The sequence below is a fragment of the Somniosus microcephalus genome, chromosome 3, assembly GCF_052327205.1.
Source record: "Somniosus microcephalus isolate GS21.2 chromosome 3, FLI_Smic_1.0, whole genome shotgun sequence".
Taxonomy (NCBI): domain Eukaryota; kingdom Metazoa; phylum Chordata; class Chondrichthyes; order Squaliformes; family Somniosidae; genus Somniosus; species Somniosus microcephalus.
Window position 1 is genome coordinate 196,520,575 of NC_140989.1, and position 22,240 is coordinate 196,542,814.

The following is a 22,240-nucleotide window of genomic DNA, read 5'->3' on the forward strand; positions in this document are numbered from 1 at the left end:
GTCTCTGGAGTGGGACTTGAACCCACAACTTGAAATGTGTGACCTTATAAACACCAAGCTCTTGTGCCGGGTCTTTCTCAACATCTTTACCTCAAATCTTCTGTTTTTTTCTAATGTCCACTCATAAGATGCTGCGTCAATTGAAATTTTCAAGACCGAGAATGATAGATTTTTGTTAGGTAAGGGTATCGAGGGATATGGATCAAAGGTGAGTAAATGGAGTTGAGGTACAGATCAGCCCTGATCTAATTGAATGGCTCGAGGGGCTGAATGGCCTATTCCTGTTCCTATGTTCCTAAGACTGTTTTATAATTACAGTGCTTCACTCCAGGTTTTTCAAAACTTAGTGTGTATCTGTGACGATTAAATGGGATATTTGTTATACTTTCTTCCACTTTCCTTATCTCTCTCATCCTCATTAAAAAAACAAGTGTCTTTTGATTACAGTGGATCACTCCACTTTGTTTTAAACTTAGCACTGTGGCTATTAAATGGTCAAATTTTTCTACTTTTTTCCTTCTTCTGTTTCTCTCCTTTCCCTTCCCCATAAAACCATCAGTGTTCTTGGATAGCGAAGGAATTGCTCAAGAAGCTTCCTGGATGAAGGGCAGGGACCCTTCCATGGACACGGTGTTTATCTTTAACTTACCCACAAAAGATGTGCTTGAATATCTCATCACTCAGACTTGTGGAAGCCTGAATATTAATGCTGGTCAAGACATGAATTCAGGGACACATCTCCCAGTTGTGATTTCAGTGTTCTTTTATATTCTTTAAAGTTCTACGGTTGAAATAATGTCCTTGGCCATTCTGTTCTCGGTCCTGCGTGTACTACATTAGGGCCCCATGTTAATTTTTAGCATTCTGGATGGAATTGAACTACTGAAGCTTTTGATTTGCTCCATGGGAAGATTTTATTCAATCATGTGAACTTGCTAGTGCAAGATTATTGTTTCCATACGTCTAGTCAGGCGTTTGAGTGCAATTCTGAGAGTGGTTTCAATTCTGCTAAACGGCATGAGTAATTTTAACTAACAATAGTAAACATCTAATTTCTGCCTCACCCAGAGAGCAAAGGGTGAATGTTTGGAGACACGTTTCATTTTTTTGTGCTCCAGTTTAAGGTTGGGAAATGGAACACTTATTAATTGGAACGCTTATTAATTTGAAGCACCTATTATTGAGGCAAACACTCCCAGGCAGGTGAAGCATTCCTAAATGCAGAGTAAAACACATTGTACTGTGTCCCAAAGTCCAGTGTCAGAAGGGCATCCTTGGTGTGCCAGTGTGAATTCTCCCATTTTCCACATCATTCCTCCCTGGGTATGTGAAGTGGTAAATAGTTTTGTTCTGGCCTGTATCTGCTAGACTAATTTGTAGCTGCACAAATTTGTAGCGGAATACTCACACAGTTGACTAAGAGAAGAGACTTTCATCCTATCTCTACCCAGACAGACTCAAACTAGGTCTTTGAGGTGGCAAAGTACCACACCATCCACATAGGAACAGGAGTAGGCCGTTCAACCCCTTGAGCCTGTTTCGGCATTCAGTTGGATCGTGGCTGATCTGTATCTTAACTTCATCCACCCATCATGGTTCCGTACCCCTTAATACCCTTGTTTAACAAATCTATCACTCTCATCCAGTACCAAACAGGGATTAATTATGTTTACTGTTTAGCAAAAAGCTCACATTAAAAAAAAAAGTTGAAACTCTCCCATGCCTTTGCTTAGAGATAGTCTGGAGCAGGGCTTTGATGTTATCTGCCAACTTTGCCTGTCCTTTTAACACGACTGCTTTAAAGAAGTAAATCCAGATAATTGTAGGCACTTAAACTGTTCAGGGCAGTTGTAACTGCCAGTGAATTTCAGCCTAAGGGGTCAGTAACTTTTTCTGAGGCTTTCTTTTTAAGATTGTTTTGCATCTATAATAAAGCATGTCGTCCTGTGTGATGGATGTGTACTACGGATCCCCAGTGGGTGTGCTGGGCAGGAAGGTTGATGAGAGATTAGGACGGGGCAGTTTGGGTTGGTGCTCATAAGGAGGCAGCGATGAGTGCCTTGATGGACCCTATGAAGGATGTCGAGAGGCACAGAGGAAGCTGTAAGCTTATCCAAGAGGGAGCCGAGCCTGGGACACCGACAGGAGAGTAGGAAGGTCGAGAAGTGTTGAAGGGTTGGGGTAGGGGTCTAGGAGAGCAGAGTGCCAAATGGGGTAGAAATGAAAGGAAAACCGCAAATGCTGGAAATACTCAGCAGGTTGGGCAGCATCTGTGGAGAGAGAAACAGAGTAAACGTTTCAGGTCGATGACCCTTCGTCAGAACTTTTTTTGCTTTTGTACTAGAAATGAAAGGAGGCTTGATGACTGGAGAGAGGGGTGTAGGAGGGGTAAACAGAAAAGAAGAAAAATGGTGGGGGAATGGAAGTGATGAGCTCAGGTCTGGAGTTGAAACCAAAACCCCCGCGCGAATGGTAACTCGAGTTACATAGGCATGGTTACACAGCAAGATTATGGTAGATCTGTCCTGGTAATAAACGGAAAATAATGTGGAGACAATAGGAGGGACTCCAACATTGAAGTTCAAGGTCCTGTGCTAAGATGAAGTTGACGTTGGCGGTCACTAAGATCCAGAACCATCAGAAAAATGGACTTTGGCCCAGAAGAGTGAATTTCTGGCCAGGACACGCTAGCAAAATAAAGCTGCAAGACCAGTAGGACAGTCAAGCTCAGCAGTTGACAGCAGCGGTGGGCGATGGGCTGTAAGCTTGACAATTAAGTAGCAGATTAGAGTCATAGCAGCTGAGTCTTAGTGTAGTCTAGTGGAGTATCGTAATCTTGATGACAATAAGAAGTCCAGGAATTCAAAAGACAAATTTGAGCAAAGTTCCAGTACTCACATTTGAACTATCCCTCCTCGGCCTTCTTGACTTGTCTGCAGCCTTTGACACGGTTGACCACTCCATCCTTCTCCAATGTCTCTCCACCGCTGGGTGGGACTGCACACGCCTGGTTCCATTCTTATCTATCTAATCATAACCAGAGAATTACCTGCAATGGCTTCTCTTCCTGCTCCCGCATCGTTACCTCTGGTGTCCCCCAAGGATCAATCCTTGGCCCCCTCCTATTTCACGGTGTCTAAATTGTCAGACATACAGTTCTGGATAAGCAAAAATTTTCTCCCATTAAATATTGGGAAGACCGAAGCCATTGTTTTCGGTCCCCGTCACAAACTGCGTTCCCTAACCACTGACTCCATTCCTCTCCCCAACATCTGTCTGAGGCTGAACCACACTGTTCGCAACCTTGGTGTCATATTTGACCCCGAAATGAGCTTCCGACCACATATCTGCAGCATAACAAAGACCGCCTACACTCACCTCCGTAACATCGTCTGTCTCCACCCTTGCCTCAGCTCATCCGCTGCTGAAACCCTCATCCATGTCTTTGTTACCTCGAGACTTGACTATTCCACTGCACTCCTAGCTGGCCTCCTACATTCCACCCTACGTAAACTTGAGACCATCCAAAACTTGGCTGCCCGTGTCCTAACTCGCACCAAGTCCCATTCGCCCATCACCCCTGTGCTCGCTGACCTACATTGGCTCCTGGTTAAGCAACGCCTTGATTTCAAAATTCTCATCCTTGTTTTCAAATCCCTCCATGGCCTCGCCCCTTCCCATCTCTGTAATCTCCTCCAGCCCCACAACCCCCCCCAAAGATATCTGCGCTCCTCTAATTCTGCCCTCTTGAGCATCCCTGATTATAATCGCTCAACCATTGGTGGCCGTACCTTGTGTTGCCTGGGCCCTAAGCTCTGGAATTCCCTGCCTAAACCTCTCTGCCTCGCTACCTCTCTTTCCTTCTTTAAGATGCTCTTAAAACCTACCTCTTTGACCAAGCTTTTGGTCAGCTGCCCTAATTTATCTTTGTGGATCAGTGTCAAATTTTGTCTTAATGCTCCTGTGCGGTACCTTGGGATGTTTTACTACATTAAAGGTGCTATAAAAATAGTAGTTGTAGTAGTTGTTGTTGAAAACAAAGAGCAGGGATGGGCAGTGGGCTCAGGTAACTGTAAAGTTGCAGCTTGAAGTTGTAGTTGGGGCTGAAATGCACCTACTATTGAGGCGAACTTAAACAGTAGAAGAGAGGAGATTGGGGGCGAAAGGGCAACGGATGGCCAAGGATAGAATTGCACAGCAAAGGAGCTGCCAGCCCAGAAGCCATCTTAAAATGGGGTAGAGGAACTGAGGGATCTCTGGGTAGATACATAAATCACAAAGTCGCAACGCAGGACTGGCATGGATTCGATGGGCCGAATGTCCTCCTTCCGTGCCGTAATGACTTGGGTAAATAAGGCCATACAAATGTAAACAAAGCACTGGGGTTCATTTCTAAATGGATAACATTGAAAAATAGAAGATATGTTAAACTTGTACAGAACCTTGGTTGGACTACACTTGGAGTGCAATGTGCCATTCTGGCCTCCATATTATAAAAATGGTATAGAGGTATTGGAGAACATTAGGACAGCACGTCAGCATAGCACACCATATCTTTTGATTCCCTCAGTGTCTAAAAATCTTATGTATATGACTGAGCCCCCACAGCCCTCTGGGGTAGAGAATTCCAAAGAGTCACAACCCTCCGAGTGAAGACATTTCTCATCTCTGTCCTAAGTGGCCAACCCTTATCCTGAGACTATGACCCCTTAGTTCTAGACTCTCCAGCCAGGGGAAACAGCCTCTCTGCATTTACAAGGATGATACCAGAACTGAGACATTCTACCTAACAGGAAAGATTGAACAGGTTGGGTCTCTTTTTTTTCTCTAGAAAAGAGAAACATGACGGGTGACCCGATAGAGGTCATTAAGATTATGAAAACGTTTGATAGGGTAGACGTAGAGAAGATGTTTCCGGTTGTGGGGAAGACCAAAACTAGAGGTCATAATTACTAAGATAGTCACTAATAATTCCAATAGGGAATTCAGGAGAAACTTCTTTACTCAGAATGGTGAGAATGTGGAACTCACTACCACAAGGAGTGGTTGAGGCAAATAGCATAGATGTATTCAAGGGGAAGTTGGATAAGCACATGAGGGAGAAAGGAATAGAAGATTATGCTGATAGGGTTAAATAAAGAGGGGTGGGAGGAGGCTCATGTGGAGCATAAACACCGGCATAGACCAGTTGGGCCAAATGGCCTGTTTCTATGCGGTACATTCTATGTAAATGAGACTCATTTAATACTGGATCTCTCATGGCATCGCTCTCAGCAAGCTGGAGATTTTTCATAAGGAAATAGCCTTGCGTTGTGTAATGGATAATGTATACTGTGATATATTTTAGGTGTTGGAAATACAGTATAGTAATGTTGATTAAAAATAAATAAATGAATTTAATTGAAAGTGAGATAGAATAATATCCAATATATTTTCATATCTGTGTAAATGGAATAAAGAGAATGTGAGCTTACATCTATTTATCTGCCTCTGACTGTGGCCAGAATTTTCCTTACCGAGTCAGGTCAGGTGTGAGCGGGCCACGTGGCGGGTCAGAACTGCGTTCTAATGATCCCGCTCTTCAGAGCGACTTTGTTAATTGAGTCTACTCAGGCAGACATGGATGTTTCCCGGCCCTATTAAATGACGAGGGTCTGATTATGTCATCGATGACTCGTTTCCATCAGGGATATTTAAAGCAGCCTTGGTCACATTGCATTTAAAGGTTCATCTAATGTGCAGGGAGGATATTGCAGGATCTTATTGCTTGCACTTCAAAACATGACCTCACAAAGACAGAGGGCTGTACCCAGGTTCTCCGATGACTCCCTCCACAAGAATATGAGGGAGTCAGAGCACCCAGGGAAGGTCCTCTTCACTGCTGATGGGTGCAAGAGACCACCCCAGGAGACTGAGAGCCTGGCTCCAAATAGTTGAGGTGAACAGCAGGGATGTGGTGAGGTGCACCTGGGTGCAGTGCCAGAAGCACTTCAATGATCTCATGAGGTCAGGAAAGGTGAGTGCAAAGTCACACTCTCCTTCATCCTGCTGTGTCTCTCATCACATCCCCATCACTTTGCCTTCCCAAGCCTGCTCCTGCACATCATTACTCACGCCAGCACACCTTGCACATCCACCCATCCCCCTCTGTCAACATTATCACATCCCCCTCTGACTAACCACCATTGACACTTGCCCTCATCCTAATGCAATCATACCAACTACTAACACAAGGAGGCCACTTGGCATTGTCACCCAACTCCCTCATAGTCACCCTCTAAAGATGTAATCCATACATTCCTTACACTCATACCATCACTCTCACTCAAACTTCTCTGAGAAGGAGGTGGGGTAGCATTGCTGGTTAAATCTGTGGAATCTGTATGGGTAGAGCTGAGAAATACCAAGGGGCAGAAAACGTTAGTGGGCGTTGTATACAGACCCCCAAACAGTAATGCGGAGATTGGGGATGGCATTAAACAGGAAATTAGAGACGTGTGCAATAAGGGCACAGCAGTTATCATGGGTGACTTTAATCTACATATAGATTGGGCTAACCAAATTAGTGACAATACTGTGGAGGAGGAATTCCTGGAGTGTATACGGGATGGTTTCCTGGACCAATATGTCGAGGAACCAACTAGCGATCAGGCCATCTTAGACACTGGGTATTATGTCATGAGAAAGGAATAATTAGCAATCTTGTGCGAGGGCCCCTTGGGGCGGAGCGATCATAATATGACAGAATTCTTCATTAAGATGGAGAATGAAGTAGTTGACTCAGAGACTAGGGTCCTGAATTTAAATAAAGGAAACTACGATGGTATGAGGCGCGAGTTGGGTAGGATTGATTGGGGAATGTTACTCAAAGGATTGACGGTGGATAGGCAATGGCAAACATTTAAAGATTGCATGGATGAACTACAGAATTTGTTCATCCCTGTTTGGCATAAAAATAAAACAAAAAAGGTGACTCAACCGTGGCTAACGAGGGAAATTAGGGATAGCATAAGATCCAAGGAGAGGACATCTAAATTGGCCAGAAAAAGCAGTAAACCTGAGGATTGGGAGCAGTTCAGGATTCAGCAAAGGAGGACAAAGAGATTAATTAGGGGGAAAATAGATTGAGAGTAAGCTTGCAGGGAACATAAAAACTGACTGTAAAAACGTCTATAGATATGTGAAGAGAAAAAGATTGGTGAAGTCAAGCGTAGGTCCCTTGCAGTCAGAATCAGGGGAATTTATAATGGGGAACAAAGAAATGGCAGACCAATTATTAAATACATACTTTGGTTCTGTCTTCACAAAGGAGGACACAAATAACCTCCCAGAGATGTCGGGGAACATAGGGTCTAATGAGAGGGAGGAACTGAATGAAATCATTTGTAGGGAAATGGTGTTAGGGAAATTGATGGGATTGAAGGCCGATAAATCCCCAGGGCCTGATAATCGACATCCTAGGGTACTTAAGGAAGTGGCCCTAGAAATAGTAGATGCATTGCTGGTCATCTTCCAAAATTCTATAGACTCTGGAACAGTTCCCATGGATTGGAGGGTAGCTAATTTTACCCCACTATTCAAAAAAGGTGGTAGAGAGAAAACGGGGAATTACAGACCGGTAAGCCTGACATCGGTAGTGGGGAAAATGCTAGGGTCCATTATAAAAGATGTAATAGCAGAGCACTTGGAAAACAGTGACAGGATCTGACAAAGTCAACATGGATTTACAAAAGGTAAATCGTGCTTGACTAATCTATGGGAATTTTTTGAGGATGTAACTGGTAGAATAGATAAGGGCGAACCAGTGGATGTGGTGTGTTTGGACTTTCAGAAGGCTTTCGATACGGTCCCGCATAAGAGATTAGCGTGTAAAGTTAAGGCACATGGGATTGGGGGCAAGGTACTGACTTGGATAGAGAACTGGTTGGCAGACAGGAAGCAAAGAGTTGGAATAAACGGCTCTTTTTCCGAGTGGCAGGCAGTGACTAGTGGGGTACCGCAGGGATCGGTCCTAGGACCCCAGCTATTCACAATATATATTAATGATCTAGACGAGGGAACTAGATGTAATATATCCAAGTTTGCAGATGACACAAAGCTGGGTGGGCATGTGTGCTGCGAGCAGGATGCAGAGAAACTCCAGTATGATTTGGACAGGTTGGGTGACTGGGCAGATGCATGGCAGATGCAGTATAATGTGGATAAATGCGAGGTTATCCACTTTGGTGGCAAAAACAGGAAGGCAGATTATTATCTGAACAGCAATAGATTGGGAGAAGGGGAAGTGTAACGAGACCTGGGTGTCCTTGTGCACCAGTCGCTGAAGGTAAGCATGCAGGTGCAGCAGGCGATTAAGAAGGCAAATGGTATGTTGGCCTTCGTAGCGAGAGGTTTCGCGTACAGGAACAAGGACATCTTGCTACAGTTGTACAGGGCCTTGGTGAGACCACATCTTGAGTATTGTGTGCAGTTTTGGTCGCCTTATCTGAGGAAGGATGTTCTTGCCATGGAGGGAGTGCAGCGAAGATTCACCTGACTGATACCTGGGATGGCAGGAATGACGTATGAGGAGAGATTGGGTCGATTGGGCTTATACTCGCTGGAGTTTTGAAGAATGAGAGGGGATCTCATTGAAACTTATAAAATTCTAACAGGACTAGACAGACTAGATGCAGGGAGGGGGGAGTCCAGAACCAGGGGTTACAGTCTAAGGATAAGGGGTAAGCCATTTAAGACAGAGATGAGGAGGAATTTCTTCACTCAGAGAGTGGTGAACCTGTGGAATTCTCTATCACAGAAGGCAGTTGAGGCCAATTCATTAAAATATATTCAAGAAGGAGTTGGATATATTTCTTAAGGCTAAAGGGATCAAGGGATATGGGGAGAAGGCAGGGACAGGGTACTGAGTTTGGATGATCAGCCATGATCTCATTGAATGGCGGAAGAAGCTCGAGGGGCCGAGTGGCCTACTCCTATCTTCTATGTTTCCTTCCTTGCAGGAGAAACGAGCGCACAACAACAGGGAGAGGGAGAGAACCGGAGGTGGCCCTCCATCCTTCACCACTTTAACTCCAGCAGAGGAGGTCGCCCTGGACGTCGAGTTGTGGAGCTGCTGGCGGTGGTAGACGGAGAGAGGGGGACCTCTTAGCAACCTGGTGACAGAATTACATCTCATACAGCCACATGGCATATAGCAGTCACTCATGTTGGGACTGATGTCAGGAGCCAGTGAATGTTCGTCATGTGTATAATGGTAACGTTTCCCATTCTTTATAACATTTCTAAATCATCTCTTTACTCCCACAGCTCCATCAAGAGCCCCACCCACTGTCCAACCGGAGGAGGAAGACGACTTCTCCGAGGATCCTCCAGCCTCTGAGAGCGCACCCAGCACCAGCACAGAGACGCACACCTCGGTGGGTCCCGTGTGAGATAGAGTAGAGTAGAGTAGTGTTGTGACTTGAGACAGCAGGTGACAAGTGAGCAAGGGGAGATGGTGGAGACAGGACCAGCAGTAGAGACTCCTCGTCAGAGGGCACAGGATACTCCCACCTCTGCTCAGCTGCATGCAGACGTTGAGGTGGGGGGCCATCGAGAAAGAGGGTGATCCTAGAAGTGCAGGAGGCTCTCGGGTTTTTCGGCCACTATGTCTGCAAATGTGCAGAGAATGGAGGAGTCGATCTCCAACATGAGCACCACCATGTTGCAGGCAATGGGGACGGTATGCTCTTCCATGGAAAGGATGGCCACCTGCATGGAGCAGCTAATGCGCCACTCACAGGAGCAGATCCTATCTATACAGAGCAGATGGCAGAAACTCATCGACCTCCTCTCTAGGAGGGATGTAAACATTGACATTGACCTCATGGCCCCACTGCTGTGCAGCAAGGTGCTCGCCAGCTCCTTGCTAGCAGGGAAGTGTGGGTGGCCCATGAGAGGGGATATGGAAGTGGGGGCTCCTCTCAAAGTGCTCCCTGCTGGGGAATTTGGTGCAAACATGCATGATCTTCCTGTGGTGCAGACGAGCTGCACATTGAGGGAGTGGAAGCCCTTGCTGTTCACAAACACTCCTGGGTGATGTGGGGGTGCCTTGATGGCCACATGTGTGCAGTCGATGATGCCCTGCACCCATGGGAAGCCAGCTAGAATGGCAAAGCCGAGCACCCGCTCAGTAACAATGGCTTCTTCAAGGGCAAAGTTCATATCATTGGCTGACTTGTCAAACATGGTATCTGTGGGTGGCCGACTGTGAGATGCCGCAAATGTCTGTTGCATATCCCTGGAAGGAGCCTGAGGCGAAGAAGTTGAGGGCGCTGGTGACTTCGACAGCCACTGGTAAGGAATGTCCGCCCGCTCCTCTAGGCTGCAGGTCTTGCTCCAGCAAGCTGCAAATGTCTGATGACCTGGCGCAATAGCCTGAACCACCTCTGGCACTGCTGCTCAGTCATGTCCAGGAAGCTCATCCTCTGCCTGTATACCCTGTGTTTGGGGTATTGCCTCCGGCGCGGAGGGCCCTGTGCTGAAGCCTGTGGCGCATCAGGTCATTGAGGCGAAGGTGGTTGTTGTTGCTGCTGTTGGTGTTGGGGCTCATCCTGGTCCGATTCTGAGGACCATGGTGAGACAGTATAAACTACACCCATGCTGATGAAATCGATGGCGGGTGACGTAGAGATCAGAGGAGCAATCTGTCAACGTTGTGATAGTAGCAATGTGGTGAGAGTGGCTTCCGAGGTTGCAGAAAAGACTTGCAAACTGTAGACCCCTAAATCTGTGCTCAGAGTGGAGTCGGCAAGAGCCTTTCCCTTAGGTAAGTAATGAGGTGTCATGTGGGTGTATTTATTGGGATTTGCAAACTGTGCATCAATGACCTCGATCAATGACCACTGAGCATCTGCCTCAGGTTGACAGAAGTGGTTCCCGAGCTGCGTGACCCACTGGTCACCCAGTGAAATTCAAAAGGTCTGCTTAAAATCCCTGTTTAGGTTCTGCTAACAAGGTTTTAATGAGATTAATTAGGCTGCCCGCCTCTGCCATTTGGGTCGGTGGCGTGCTGGCAAATGTGCCTGAGTTAAAGGCAGGATGATGGCGCGTTCCCGACGTGCTCCCATTTTCTTCGACTTTTACTACCGACCCGCCTCCAAACCCGCACGCATGGCCATGGGAAAATTCTGGCTTATGTCTCAACAGAAACGATGAGTTTCTGTTACAGGCATTAATTATTAAATCTTATTTACACTGTCTATCTAAAGTCACATAAAAATATGATGCCGGAATCCCCTATTTTGGCAAAATGGCAACTTGCTCTTTTTATAAAGAAATTTGTGTGCCCAAAATTAACTCTCGCCTCTCGAGCCAAAACAGTACATTTAATGATGAGCTTGGATGAGTATGACTTGAGATAATGGGCTAGTGAATGCATTACACTTTGTAATTGTTGAGATGGTTATTCCTTTATATTTGTTTATTTTGGTACTTTAACATGTCGTCTATGGTAAGATAAATTGGGATCTGGTAACAGTGAAGCATTAGGTCTTTGTGTATGTCATTTCCCCGCCCCATTTGAATCTCTAGGGTAGTCACAAGTGATTGGTTATTCCCTTTGGAGGCCATGCCACATCAGTTTAATATAAATGGGTAAAAATCCAGGTACAAGGAATGCCACTAGTATCGACACTGTGCTTCAGTAATTTCAATGGTTTGGAATTGGGTTCACGGTCCATTAGATCTTGTTTGGGGGGGGTGGGTGGGGTGGGGAATGGGCGCGCAACTTAGATTGAAATGAGATCTCAATGTACACTAAGCCAGGCATTCACTCTAATGAACTGTTCATATTTTTGTGCAGAAATTTGGAACTAATTTGCAAAAATCATGCATTTAAATGTGCTGCTTTATTAAAACAGGGTTTTTCTTGCCAATATTCCTCATATTTGTCATTTGAGACCATCAAATTTTCTTTAAATATTCCAGGTAAACGATCTTTGATGAGCTTGGAGTTGGACATCAGGTGCATGTTTAAGGAGGATGAACACTGAGGAACTGGAGTTACTGGGCGACTCCAAGTACAGAAATTATGTAGCAGCGGTGGATAAAGCACTGAAAAACTTTGAGTATTCCAGTGAATGGGCAGATCTAATATCTGCACTGGGTAAACTCAACAAGGTAATTGCAGGAAATGGAATCTCTAAAAATCAATTTAGATGAGCTGTTAAGGAGCTATTTACTCTTTTTCAGATTTTCAGCATCCGCAGTATTTTGCTTTTGAGATATTTACTGTTTTTACCTAAAGTGCCTCCAGTTTTATTATTGAATATTATGCAAGTATTGACCTTGATGCATGTTAAAATATAGGACAGCGAGTCACCTACGTTTTGGGTTGTTTCATATTCTCTGCATGCTAGCGAGCTCTTTGAATTCAACTGATTGACTTGCTTCAGCACTTTTAGTAAGAAAGTTAGTCACAACTTGTATCTTTTTCATTGCCCATTTACTAGTATTTCAACAAGGTCTATTCTCCATCCAGGAAGCTAGCAATTAAGCCATTCAAAACATAATGATTGGGTTCAGCTGGATGACCTCCATGGTTTCACTGTAAATGGTTTTAATGTTCATCATGGTTACAAATGATTGCTGTAGTCTGGCATGGAATATTGCTTGAAGTAACCTCTGTTTATTTGGTAGCTTGCTGAAGGGTGTAAAATTATACCACTTTGGGTCAACCGCAATTATGGGGATTTTCTAAAAGAAATAGTGGTTTTTGAATTTCAAAACTGGATCCCTAATTAAAAAGTGAAATCTATCCACCTCCCAAACCCGCGACCTCTTCCACCTAGAAGGACAAGGGCAGCAGACAGATGGGAACACCACCACCTCCAAGTCATGCATCATCCTGACTTGGAAATATATCGGCGATCCTTTATTATCGCTGGGTCAAAATCCTGGAGCTCCCTCCCTAACAGCACTAACGGACCACACGGACTGCAGCGGTTCAAGAAGGCAGCTCACCACCACCACCTTGAGGGCAATTAGGGATGGGCAATAAATGCTGGCCTTGCCAGCGACGCCCGCATCCCACAAAAACAAAAAACAAAAACAAAAATAGTTTGCCATTAAACTAGTTATCAAAATGCAGTCACTGTAATGTTTTGACTTGTTTTTACATTAATCTGCATGCAGAATGACAAGTGATGTGGTAATTAGTCGGAAAGGCATTGCACTGCAATTGATGATTTTCCAAGGAGCAAAGCTGTTCCCGTAAAGCTACTTCACCCCTTTCACTCATTGTATTATTTATCTATCTATCTCATAAAAACTTTACATACATGCACATTTCTTGTCCATCACATACTGTCCAATACTAAAATCTGTGTTGCACTTAAAAGAAAAGGGTAAGGAAACAAAGACAGTCATTTGCAATGTACAGTATAAACTCTGGGAACAGAAAATAAACTCCTATATTTACTTACCACCAGTTAGATTGCTTATTGTAAAGGGGCACACAGCAACACTTCACAAGCAGCAGAATAATACATATATATAGACTTGCATTTCTATAGTGCCTTTCACGCCCTCAGGACATCCCAAAGTGCTTTACAGTCAGTGAAGTACTTTTTTTGAAGTGTAGTCCCTGTTGTAATGTAGGAAATGTTGTAATGTACATGGTGTTTTATATGACTAATCTTCATTGACTTTATAACAACTCACTGAGCAATACCACAAGAAATTGTCTCTTTCTATGCAGCTGCTGAAGACCCTTCCCAAGTACACAGATTACTAAGAATAATGCAATAATTATTTAGGTTACTATTTAAGAATCTAGTTTTTTTAGTGCTCATTCGGGTGCAGGATGTAAATACTAGCCAATAGGAAAGTTTTCTACTTTGTACATTTGTACATGTGCAGCAATGCAGAGTTCTATCTACACTGTCCCAGCAATGCACCCTCGTCCCAGGCCTAAGACCTGACACCACTGTGGATTTTCTACATCAGCCAGACTTAACTGATGTTTCTGATCGAAACTAGTTAAAGTCACGTTGTGGACAATTTTATACTGTGGGCTCTTGCCATTTTTAATTCTATTGAGACTCCACCAACCCATTTCACAGTTGGCAGAGAGAATTTTGGAGAATCAGTCAGGCCTGGATTTGAACCGCTGGCTTCAGCAATTAAAGGACAGTTTATCTGCTACACTGTCTAGTCTGCAGTCCCCTTTTTTGTTTCTTTGACCTGATTGCAATCCTGCACACTCCCTACAATGGAAGGATCTTGCTGAGAACAGCTTTCAGTTGAATTTTGATTTTGCCACTCTGGACCTTTTGAATTTTGTTTTGAATGTGTCTGTTGAAAATCAAAAAGAGAGGACTAAAACGTGCATCTTCCAGATATTTTAAGTAAAGCAAGAATTATGCGGAATGCATTCCAAGGCACTAAGATATTTGGTTTGCTAAGACTAATAGAGGGAACACTGCATACTTGAATTAGAAATTCAATTTATGCTAGTGAATAAGAAATGGGTTGGTACATTATACAGTATCTAGCTTAAAGCATATGCACATAGGTCATATTGCATCTAAAAACTGGCCTTTTTTAAAAAAGTTATTCCCTGGCCTAGTATTGGGTGCAGAACTGGTGTTCACTTTAAATTAAGCTCATGTTAATGCCAGTTTTATGCCATTGCTGATTTGGCCAGGTGTCTGTCTCTCTTAAGCTGAAGGACAGATTCTCTGTCTCCAGCATTCTCTTCTGCACTGGCATTGCCTCTGTCTTGTTTCATGTTAATACAATTGTATTTGTAATTTGCGATGCAGATATGTGCAGCTTCTGAGTTGTGCATTATTAGAGAAAATTTTAAAAAGATTTGTACAACTCGAGAAAACTCACTCAGTCCAGTCATGCGGATTTGAACTCCGAGCCCAGCTTACAGTCTCACTATAGAATATCCTGTGTCCGGTCATCAATTATTATATTTACAGGTTTTACAGAACAATGCAAAGTACCAGGTGATCCCGAAGAAGCTAACTATTGGCAAGCGTCTGGCCCAGTGTCTTCACCCAGCACTGCCTAGTGGCGTTCACCGAAAAGCCCTAGAAACCTATGAGATCATCTTTAAAATCATTGGCTCCAAAAGGCTGGCCAAAGATCTCTTCTTGTACAGGTGGGCTATATGTTAATTATCGTTTATATTAAAAAAAATGGGAGTTGCATGTTTGAAAGCTAGAAATGGATGAATAATTACGGGCAATGTGGCACCATAATATCCAAAATATTGAGCAAGTAATTTGACTGTAAAACCTGCGTGCAACATTGCTGCATCTGGGTACGATGGTCTTGTGAAAGTTGAATATTTAACACTGCCTACCACATAATTTGTACAAATAATACTAAATGTTGACCCATTTTTAAAATAACAGTAGTGAATATGGTGGTGCAGTGTTTATGGTGCTGCACTAACAAACCAGTACTGTACATGGCAGGTTGTGGGCTGGCACACTTGATTGTAAAAGCTACCACTTTGACATAAAAAGCCAACCGGTTCACCAGTGTCCTTCAGGGGCGGGAACCTGCTATCGCTACCCAGTCTGGCCTACGTATGATTCTAGTCTCTCACTACGTGATTGACACTTGATTGCAAACAATTCCTATCAAGAAAAAGGCCCACCCCCTTCTCAAGGCAACTTAGTGATGGGCAATAAATGCAGCCTTGACCGCACCGCCCCCAAAGTAGTTTGCTAGACTTAGATAGATTTTCCAATTGTGGATTCCTGCCGCCAGAAAGTGTCCATATGCAGCCACTAATTGAACATTCTGGCTCGCTGTGATGCCATCCACAGTGAAAGAACCTGGTGGCCCTCAGTTTGTAGGCTCACTGAAAAATGGCTATTTAGCTGAAATACAGGAGGCTGTAAAACTATATTTCCTGCAGGAGTTAGTGCCTTCAGGAGAGGAGGAGAGAAACTGATTCTTAACAACCCTGAATGTTTGGAAATTATTTTATTCTTTCCACAGTTCTGGCCTTTTCCCTCTTCTTGCCAATGCAGCCATGTCTGTGAAACCTGCGCTGTTGAGCTTGTATGAAGTCTATTTCTTACCTCTGGGTAAAACGCTGAAGCCAGGACTGCAAGGACTGTTGACCGGGACGTTACCTGGCCTGGAAGAAGGCTCGGAGTACTATGACAGGTGAGTAGGCAGTTGTTTACTGCATGTATGAATAAAAACCTCCCAGGGAGATAAACAGTCAAGATATTTGGAAGTTACTACTTCAGTCAAGTTACATAAATTTGCCTCATTCAGTTGGAGGCATTTTTAATAGTAAATAAATGCTAACTATATAGTCAGTATTGATCACTGCACTTGTAATTAATTGTGTAAAGTGCTTTGCAATGGTTGTGTGATGAGGAATTATATAAATGCAAGTATTTTAGTATTTGAGAAGTAAATAACTTTTTAAAACTAAGTGTATGAGTTAGATTTGGTAGGCAGTAAGTGTAGCGTAGTATTGCAAGTTCCATAGTAATTCTAAGTGAATTTTCGCAGCTCGTCATTGGTTAAGTTTCCTAAAAGTCACTATGATAACCTCCTCCAAGCCCCTACGGGAGTCTGCTTAATCTTTGGAGGCTAATGGATATGCAAATCCTGCATCCATGTAGACCGGTTGAGCAGTGGGACTTTCCACGGGTCAGTATAATTAATGCTAATCTGCTGCAGCCACCTGGCAGAGAGAAACACACTGCCCCATATTTACAAAGTAATATTTCAGATCCATGTGCCAGTATAGATTTTTTAATTCTCCAGATGTGAGCAGTGCTGTTTATTACCCAATTACTAGTTGTCTTGAGGCGGTGGTGGGCCAAATCCCACCACATTACCTCCTCTATCTATTTTTATCTCATCCAGTAGGGAGCCAGCAAAGCTCTAACAAGGTAGAATTTCTTTGACTTGATATTCCAGCTTGCAGACAGAAAGAAAGGTAGTGTGGGCAGATCATTGAATCACAGAACGGTACAGCACAGAAAGATGCCATTCGGCCCATCGAGTCTGCACCGGCTCTTTCGAAGAGCAGTCCAGTTAGTCCCACTCCCCCGCTCTTTCCCCATATCCCTGCAATTTTTTCTCCTTCAAGTATTTATCCAATTCCCTTTTGAAGGCTGCGATTGAATCTGCCTCCACCCTATCAGGCAGTGCATTCCAAATCCAACCACTCGTTGCGTCAAAAGTTTTCCCTCCTGTTGCCTCTGGTTCTTTAGCTAATCACCTTAAATCTGTGCCCTCTGGTTACTGACCCTTCAGCCATTGGAAACAGTTTCTCTTTATTTACTCTATCTAAATCCTTCATGACTTTAAACACCTCTATATCAAATCTCCTCTTAGCCTTCTCTGCTCCGAGAACAATCCCAGCTTCTCCAGTCTCTCCACATAACTGTAACCCCTCATCCCTGGAACCTTTCTAGTAAATCTCTTCTGTACCTTCTCCAAACCCTTCATGTCCTCCTCAAGTGTGGTGCCTGGAATTGGGGCCGAACTAGTGTTTTATAAAGGTTTAGCATAACTTACTGGCTTTTGTACTCTATGCCTCTATTTATAAAGCCCAGGATCACAGAGGCTTTATTAACTCCTTTGTTAACCTGTCCTGCCACCTTCAAAGATTTGTGCACAAGCACCCCCCAGGTCTCTCTGTTCTTGCACCCCTTTAAAATTGTACCATTTAGTGTGAGTGTAGTCTCTCCTTATTCTTCCTACCAAAATGTATCACCTCCCACTTCTCTGCGTTGAATTTCCTCTGCCCTGTGTCCACCCATTCCATCAGCCTGTCTATGTCTTCTTGAAGTCTATTCCTATCTTCCTCATTGTTTACTGCACTTCCAAGTTTCGTATCATCTGCAAATTTTGAAATTGTGCTCTGTGCCCCCAAATCCAAGTCATTAATGTATTTCAAAAACAGCAGTGGTCCTAGTACTGAACCTTGGGGAACGTCACTGTATACCTCCCTCCAGTCTGAAAAGCAGCCATTCACCACAACTCTCTGTTTTCTATCCTTTAGCCAATTGTGTGTCCATGCTGCTACTGCCCCTTTTATCCCAAGGGCTTCAGTTTTGCTAACAAGCCTAATATGTGGTACTTTATCAAACTCCTTTTGAAAATCCATATACACAACATCTACTGCACTGCCCTCACCCACCCTCTCTGTTACCGCATCAAAAAACCTAATCAAATTAGTCAAACACGATTTGCCCTTAACATATCCGTGGCTGTTAATTTTCTCCTGGATTATTGTTTAGAGTCATAGAGTCATAGAGTCCCTTCGGCCCATCGTGTCCGCGCCGGCCATCAAGCCCTGTCTAATCTAATCCCATATTCCAGCATTTGGTCCGTAGCCTTGTATGCTATGGCATTTCAAGTGCTCATCCAAATGCTTCTTAAATGTTGTGAGGGTTTCTGCCTCCACAACCCTTTCAGGCAGTGAGTTCCAGACTCCAACCACCCTCTGGGTGAAAAAGTTCTTTCTCAAATCCCCTCTAAACCTCCCGCCCTTTACCTTGAATCTATGCCCCCTAGTTATTGACCCTTCTACTAAGGGAAAAAGCTCCTCAGCATCCATCCTATCTATGCCCCTCATAATTTTGTACACCTCAATCATGTCCCCCCTCAGCCTCCTCTGCTCCAAGGAAAACAAACCCAATCTGCCCAGTCTCTCTTCATAGCTGAAGCGCTCCAGCCCTGGTAACATCCTGGTGAACCTCTTCTGCACCCCCTCTAACGCGATCACATCCTTCCTGTAGTGTGGCGACCAGAACTGCACACAGTATTCCAGCTGTGGCCTAACCAGTGTTTTATACAGCTCCATCATAACCTCCTTGCTCTTATATTCAATGCCTCGGCTAATGAAGGCAAGTATCCCATATGCCTTTTTTACCACCTTATTCACCTGTTCCGCCGCCTTCAGGGATCTGTGTACTTGCACACCCAGATCCCTCTGACCCTCCTAAAAGCTTTCCCACCACCGACGTTAAATTGACTTGCCTGTAATTGCCAGGTTTATCCTTCTCCACGTTTTTGAACAAGGGTGTAACAATTGCAATCCTCTGGCACCACCACTGTATCTAAGGAGGATTGGAAGATTGTGACCAGCACCTTTGCAATTTCTACCCTTACGTTCCTCGGCAACCTAGGATGCATTCCATCCAGACTGGGTGACTTATCCACTTTAATTACCGCCAGTCTTTCCAGTACCTCCTCTATCTATTTTTATCTCATCCAGTATCCCAGCTATCTCCTTGTTTAACATAGCTTTGGCAAAGTCCTATTCAGTCTTTGGTAAACACTGATGCAAAGTACTCATTTAGTACTTCTGCTATGTCCTCTGCCTCCACTGTTTTGGTCCCTAATCAGTCCCACTGTTCCTCTGACAACTGTTTAACTGTTAATATGCCTATAGAAGACCTTTGGATTCCCCTTTGTTAGCTGCCAATCTATTCTCATACTCTCTCTTTGCCACTCTTATTTTCTTTTTCACTTCTCCTCTACTTTGTATATTCAGCCTGATTTCCCCTTTGTATTATCACGCTGACATCTGTCATATGCTCCTTTTTCTGCTTCATCCTACTCGCTAGCTCCTTCCTCATCCAGGGAGCTCTGGCTTTGGTTCCCCCTTGGAGGAATGTACCTAGACTGCACCCGAACCATCTCCTCTTTAAAGGCTGCCCATTGCTCCATTATATTTCTACCAGCCAGTCTTTGACACCAATTTACCCGGACCAGATCCCCCCTCAATTTGCTGAAATTAGCCGCCCTCCAGTTAAGTATTTTTATTCTAGATTGCTCCTTGTCCTTCTCCATAACTAATCTAAACCTTACGATACTATGATCACTATTCTCAAAATGCTCTTCAACTGTGACAATCTCCACTTGACCTACTTCATTCCCCAGGACAATGCTTCCTCGTTGGGCAGGAAACATATTGATCAAGAAAATTCTCCTGAACAAACTTCAAAAATTCCTCCCCTTTGCCCTTAACACAATCACGGTCCTATTCAATATTGGGGTAGTTAAAGTCTCCCATTATCACAACTCTATAGTTCTTGCAGCTCTCAGTAATTTCTTTGCAAATCTGCTCCTCTATCTCCTTCCCACTATTTGGTGGCCTATAAAATACACCAAGTAGCAAAATACTGCAGATGTTGGAAATCCAAAATAACAACAGAAAATGCTGGAAAAACTCAGCAGGTCAGGCAACATCCGTGGAGAGAAATTTGAGTTGACGTTTCGGGTCGAACCCTTCTTCAAAACTGGAAAGAAAAGAAAATAGATCGAAGGCAGGGCTGCGATCAGACAAAAGAAGTGAAAGAGACAAAAGAAGTAGAGGAGACAATAAAAGGTGTTCGAAGCCAGACGAGATGGTAATAGGCTGAGATTAGGTGTGAAGTGTACTGGCAGGGCAAGAGATAGCTGCCAGGTGGGAGAGTGAAACAAAAGGAAAGGGGGGGAAAGGAGTGGAAAAATTACAGGTAAAAAATTAATGGGGCCCGAGGTTATGATCTGAAATTGTTGAACTCGATATTGAGTCCGGAAGGCTGCAAAGTGCCAAATCGGAAGATGAGGTGCTGTTCCTCGAGTTTACGTTGAGCTTCCGTGGAACAATACAAGAGGCCAAGGATGGTGAGGTCCGAGTGGGAATGGAGCGGTGAATTAAAATGACAGGCGACCGGAAGCTCGGGGTCACCCTTACGGACTGAACGGAGGTGTTCCGCAAAGCGGTCACCCAATCTGCGTTTGGTCTCCCCAGTGTAGAGGAGACTGCATCGTGAGCAGCGAATACAGTATACTAGATTGCAAGAAGTACAAGTAAATCGCTGTTTCACCTGGAAGGGGTGTTTGGGGCCCTGGACAGTGGGAAGGGGGGAGGTATAGGGGCAGGTGTTACATCTCCTCCGCTTGCACGGGAAGGTGCCAGGCGAAGAGGAAGGGCTGTTTGGGGTGATAGAGGAGTGGACTAGGGTGTCTCGGAGGGAGCGGTCCCTACGGAATGCTAAAAGGGGAGGGGAGGGGAAGATGCGTTGGGTGGTGGGATCACTTTGGAGGTAGCGGAAATGTCGGAGGATGATCCGTTGAATGTGGAGGCTGGTGGGGTGAAAGGTGAGGACAAGGGGAACCCTATCGTGGTTCCGGGAGGGAGGGGCAGGGGTGAGGGCAGAAGTGCGGGAGATAGAACTGACACGGTCGAGGGCAGTGTCAACCACGGTAGAGGCGAATCCTCGGTTGTGGAAAAAGGAAGACATGTCTGAAGCACTGGTGTGGAAGGTGGCATCGTCGGAGCAGATGCGGCGGAGATGGAGAAACTGGGAGAATGGAATAGAGTCCTTACAGGAGGCGGGGTGGGAGGAAGTGTAGTCCAGGTAGCTGTGGGAGTCAGTGGGCTTGTAGTGAATATTGGTCGATAACCAATCCCCAGAGATGGAGACGGAGAAGTCGAGGAAGGGAAGGGAAGAGTCAGAGATGGACCATGTGAACGTGAGGGAAGGGTGGAAATTGGAGGCAAAGTGAATGAAATTGTCTAGTTCAGGGCGAGAGCAGGAAACGGCACCGATACAGTCATCAATGTATCGGAAAAAGAGGTGAGGGAGGGGACCTGAGTAGGACTGGAACAAAGATTGTTCCACATAGCCCACGAAAAGGCAGGCATAGCTAGGACCCATGCGGGTACCCATAGCAACACCTTTGATTTGGAGGAAATGAGTGGAGTTAAAGGAGAAGTTGTTCAATGTGAGAACAAGTTCAGCCAGGCGGAGGAGGGTGGTGGTGGATGGGGACTGGTCGGGCCTCTGTTCAAGGAAGAAGCGGAGTGCCATCAGGCCATCCTGGTGGGGGATGGAGGTGTAGAGGGATTGTACGTCCATGGTGAAAAGGAAGCGGTTGGGGCCAGGAAACTGGAAACTGTTAAAGTGGCGGAGGGCGTCCGAAGAGTCGCGGATGTAGGTGGGAAGAGACTGGACAAGGGGAGAAAAGATAGAGTCAAGAAAGGAAGAAATAAGTTCCGTGGGGCAAGAACAGGCTGAAACGATGGGTCCACCAGGGCAGTTCTGTTTGTGGATCTTGGGAAGGAGGTAGAAGCGGGGTTGGGGAACTAGGAGGTTGGTGGCAGCGGGGGGGAAGATCTCCAGAGGAGATGAGCTCAGTGACAGTCTTGGAAACGGTGGTTTGATGTTCGGTAGTGGGGTCATGGTCCAGGCGGAGGTAGGAGGAGGTGTCG

The 22,240-nt window shown here is 44.8% G+C and overlaps 1 protein-coding gene across 9 annotated transcripts in view; it reads left to right on the plus strand.

The window, feature by feature from the left end:
* The window catches only part of dop1a (DOP1 leucine zipper like protein A), a 254,369-nt gene that overhangs the window by 44,267 nt on the left and 187,862 nt on the right, over positions 1 to 22,240 (plus strand). For 8 of the 9 annotated variants that reach the window (XM_085982096.1, XM_085982093.1, XM_085982095.1 and 5 more), the window contains exons 2-4: positions 11,968 to 12,159; positions 14,970 to 15,151; positions 16,003 to 16,173. In XM_085982096.1, coding sequence (XP_085838222.1) covers positions 12,022 to 12,159; positions 14,970 to 15,151; positions 16,003 to 16,173 — 491 coding nt within the window. In that variant the 5' untranslated portion in view covers positions 11,968 to 12,021. Of the gene's footprint in view, positions 1 to 9,005; positions 9,254 to 11,967; positions 12,160 to 14,969; positions 15,152 to 16,002; positions 16,174 to 22,240 lie in introns of those variants that run through there. The other variant, XM_085982087.1, reaches the window with a different exon arrangement.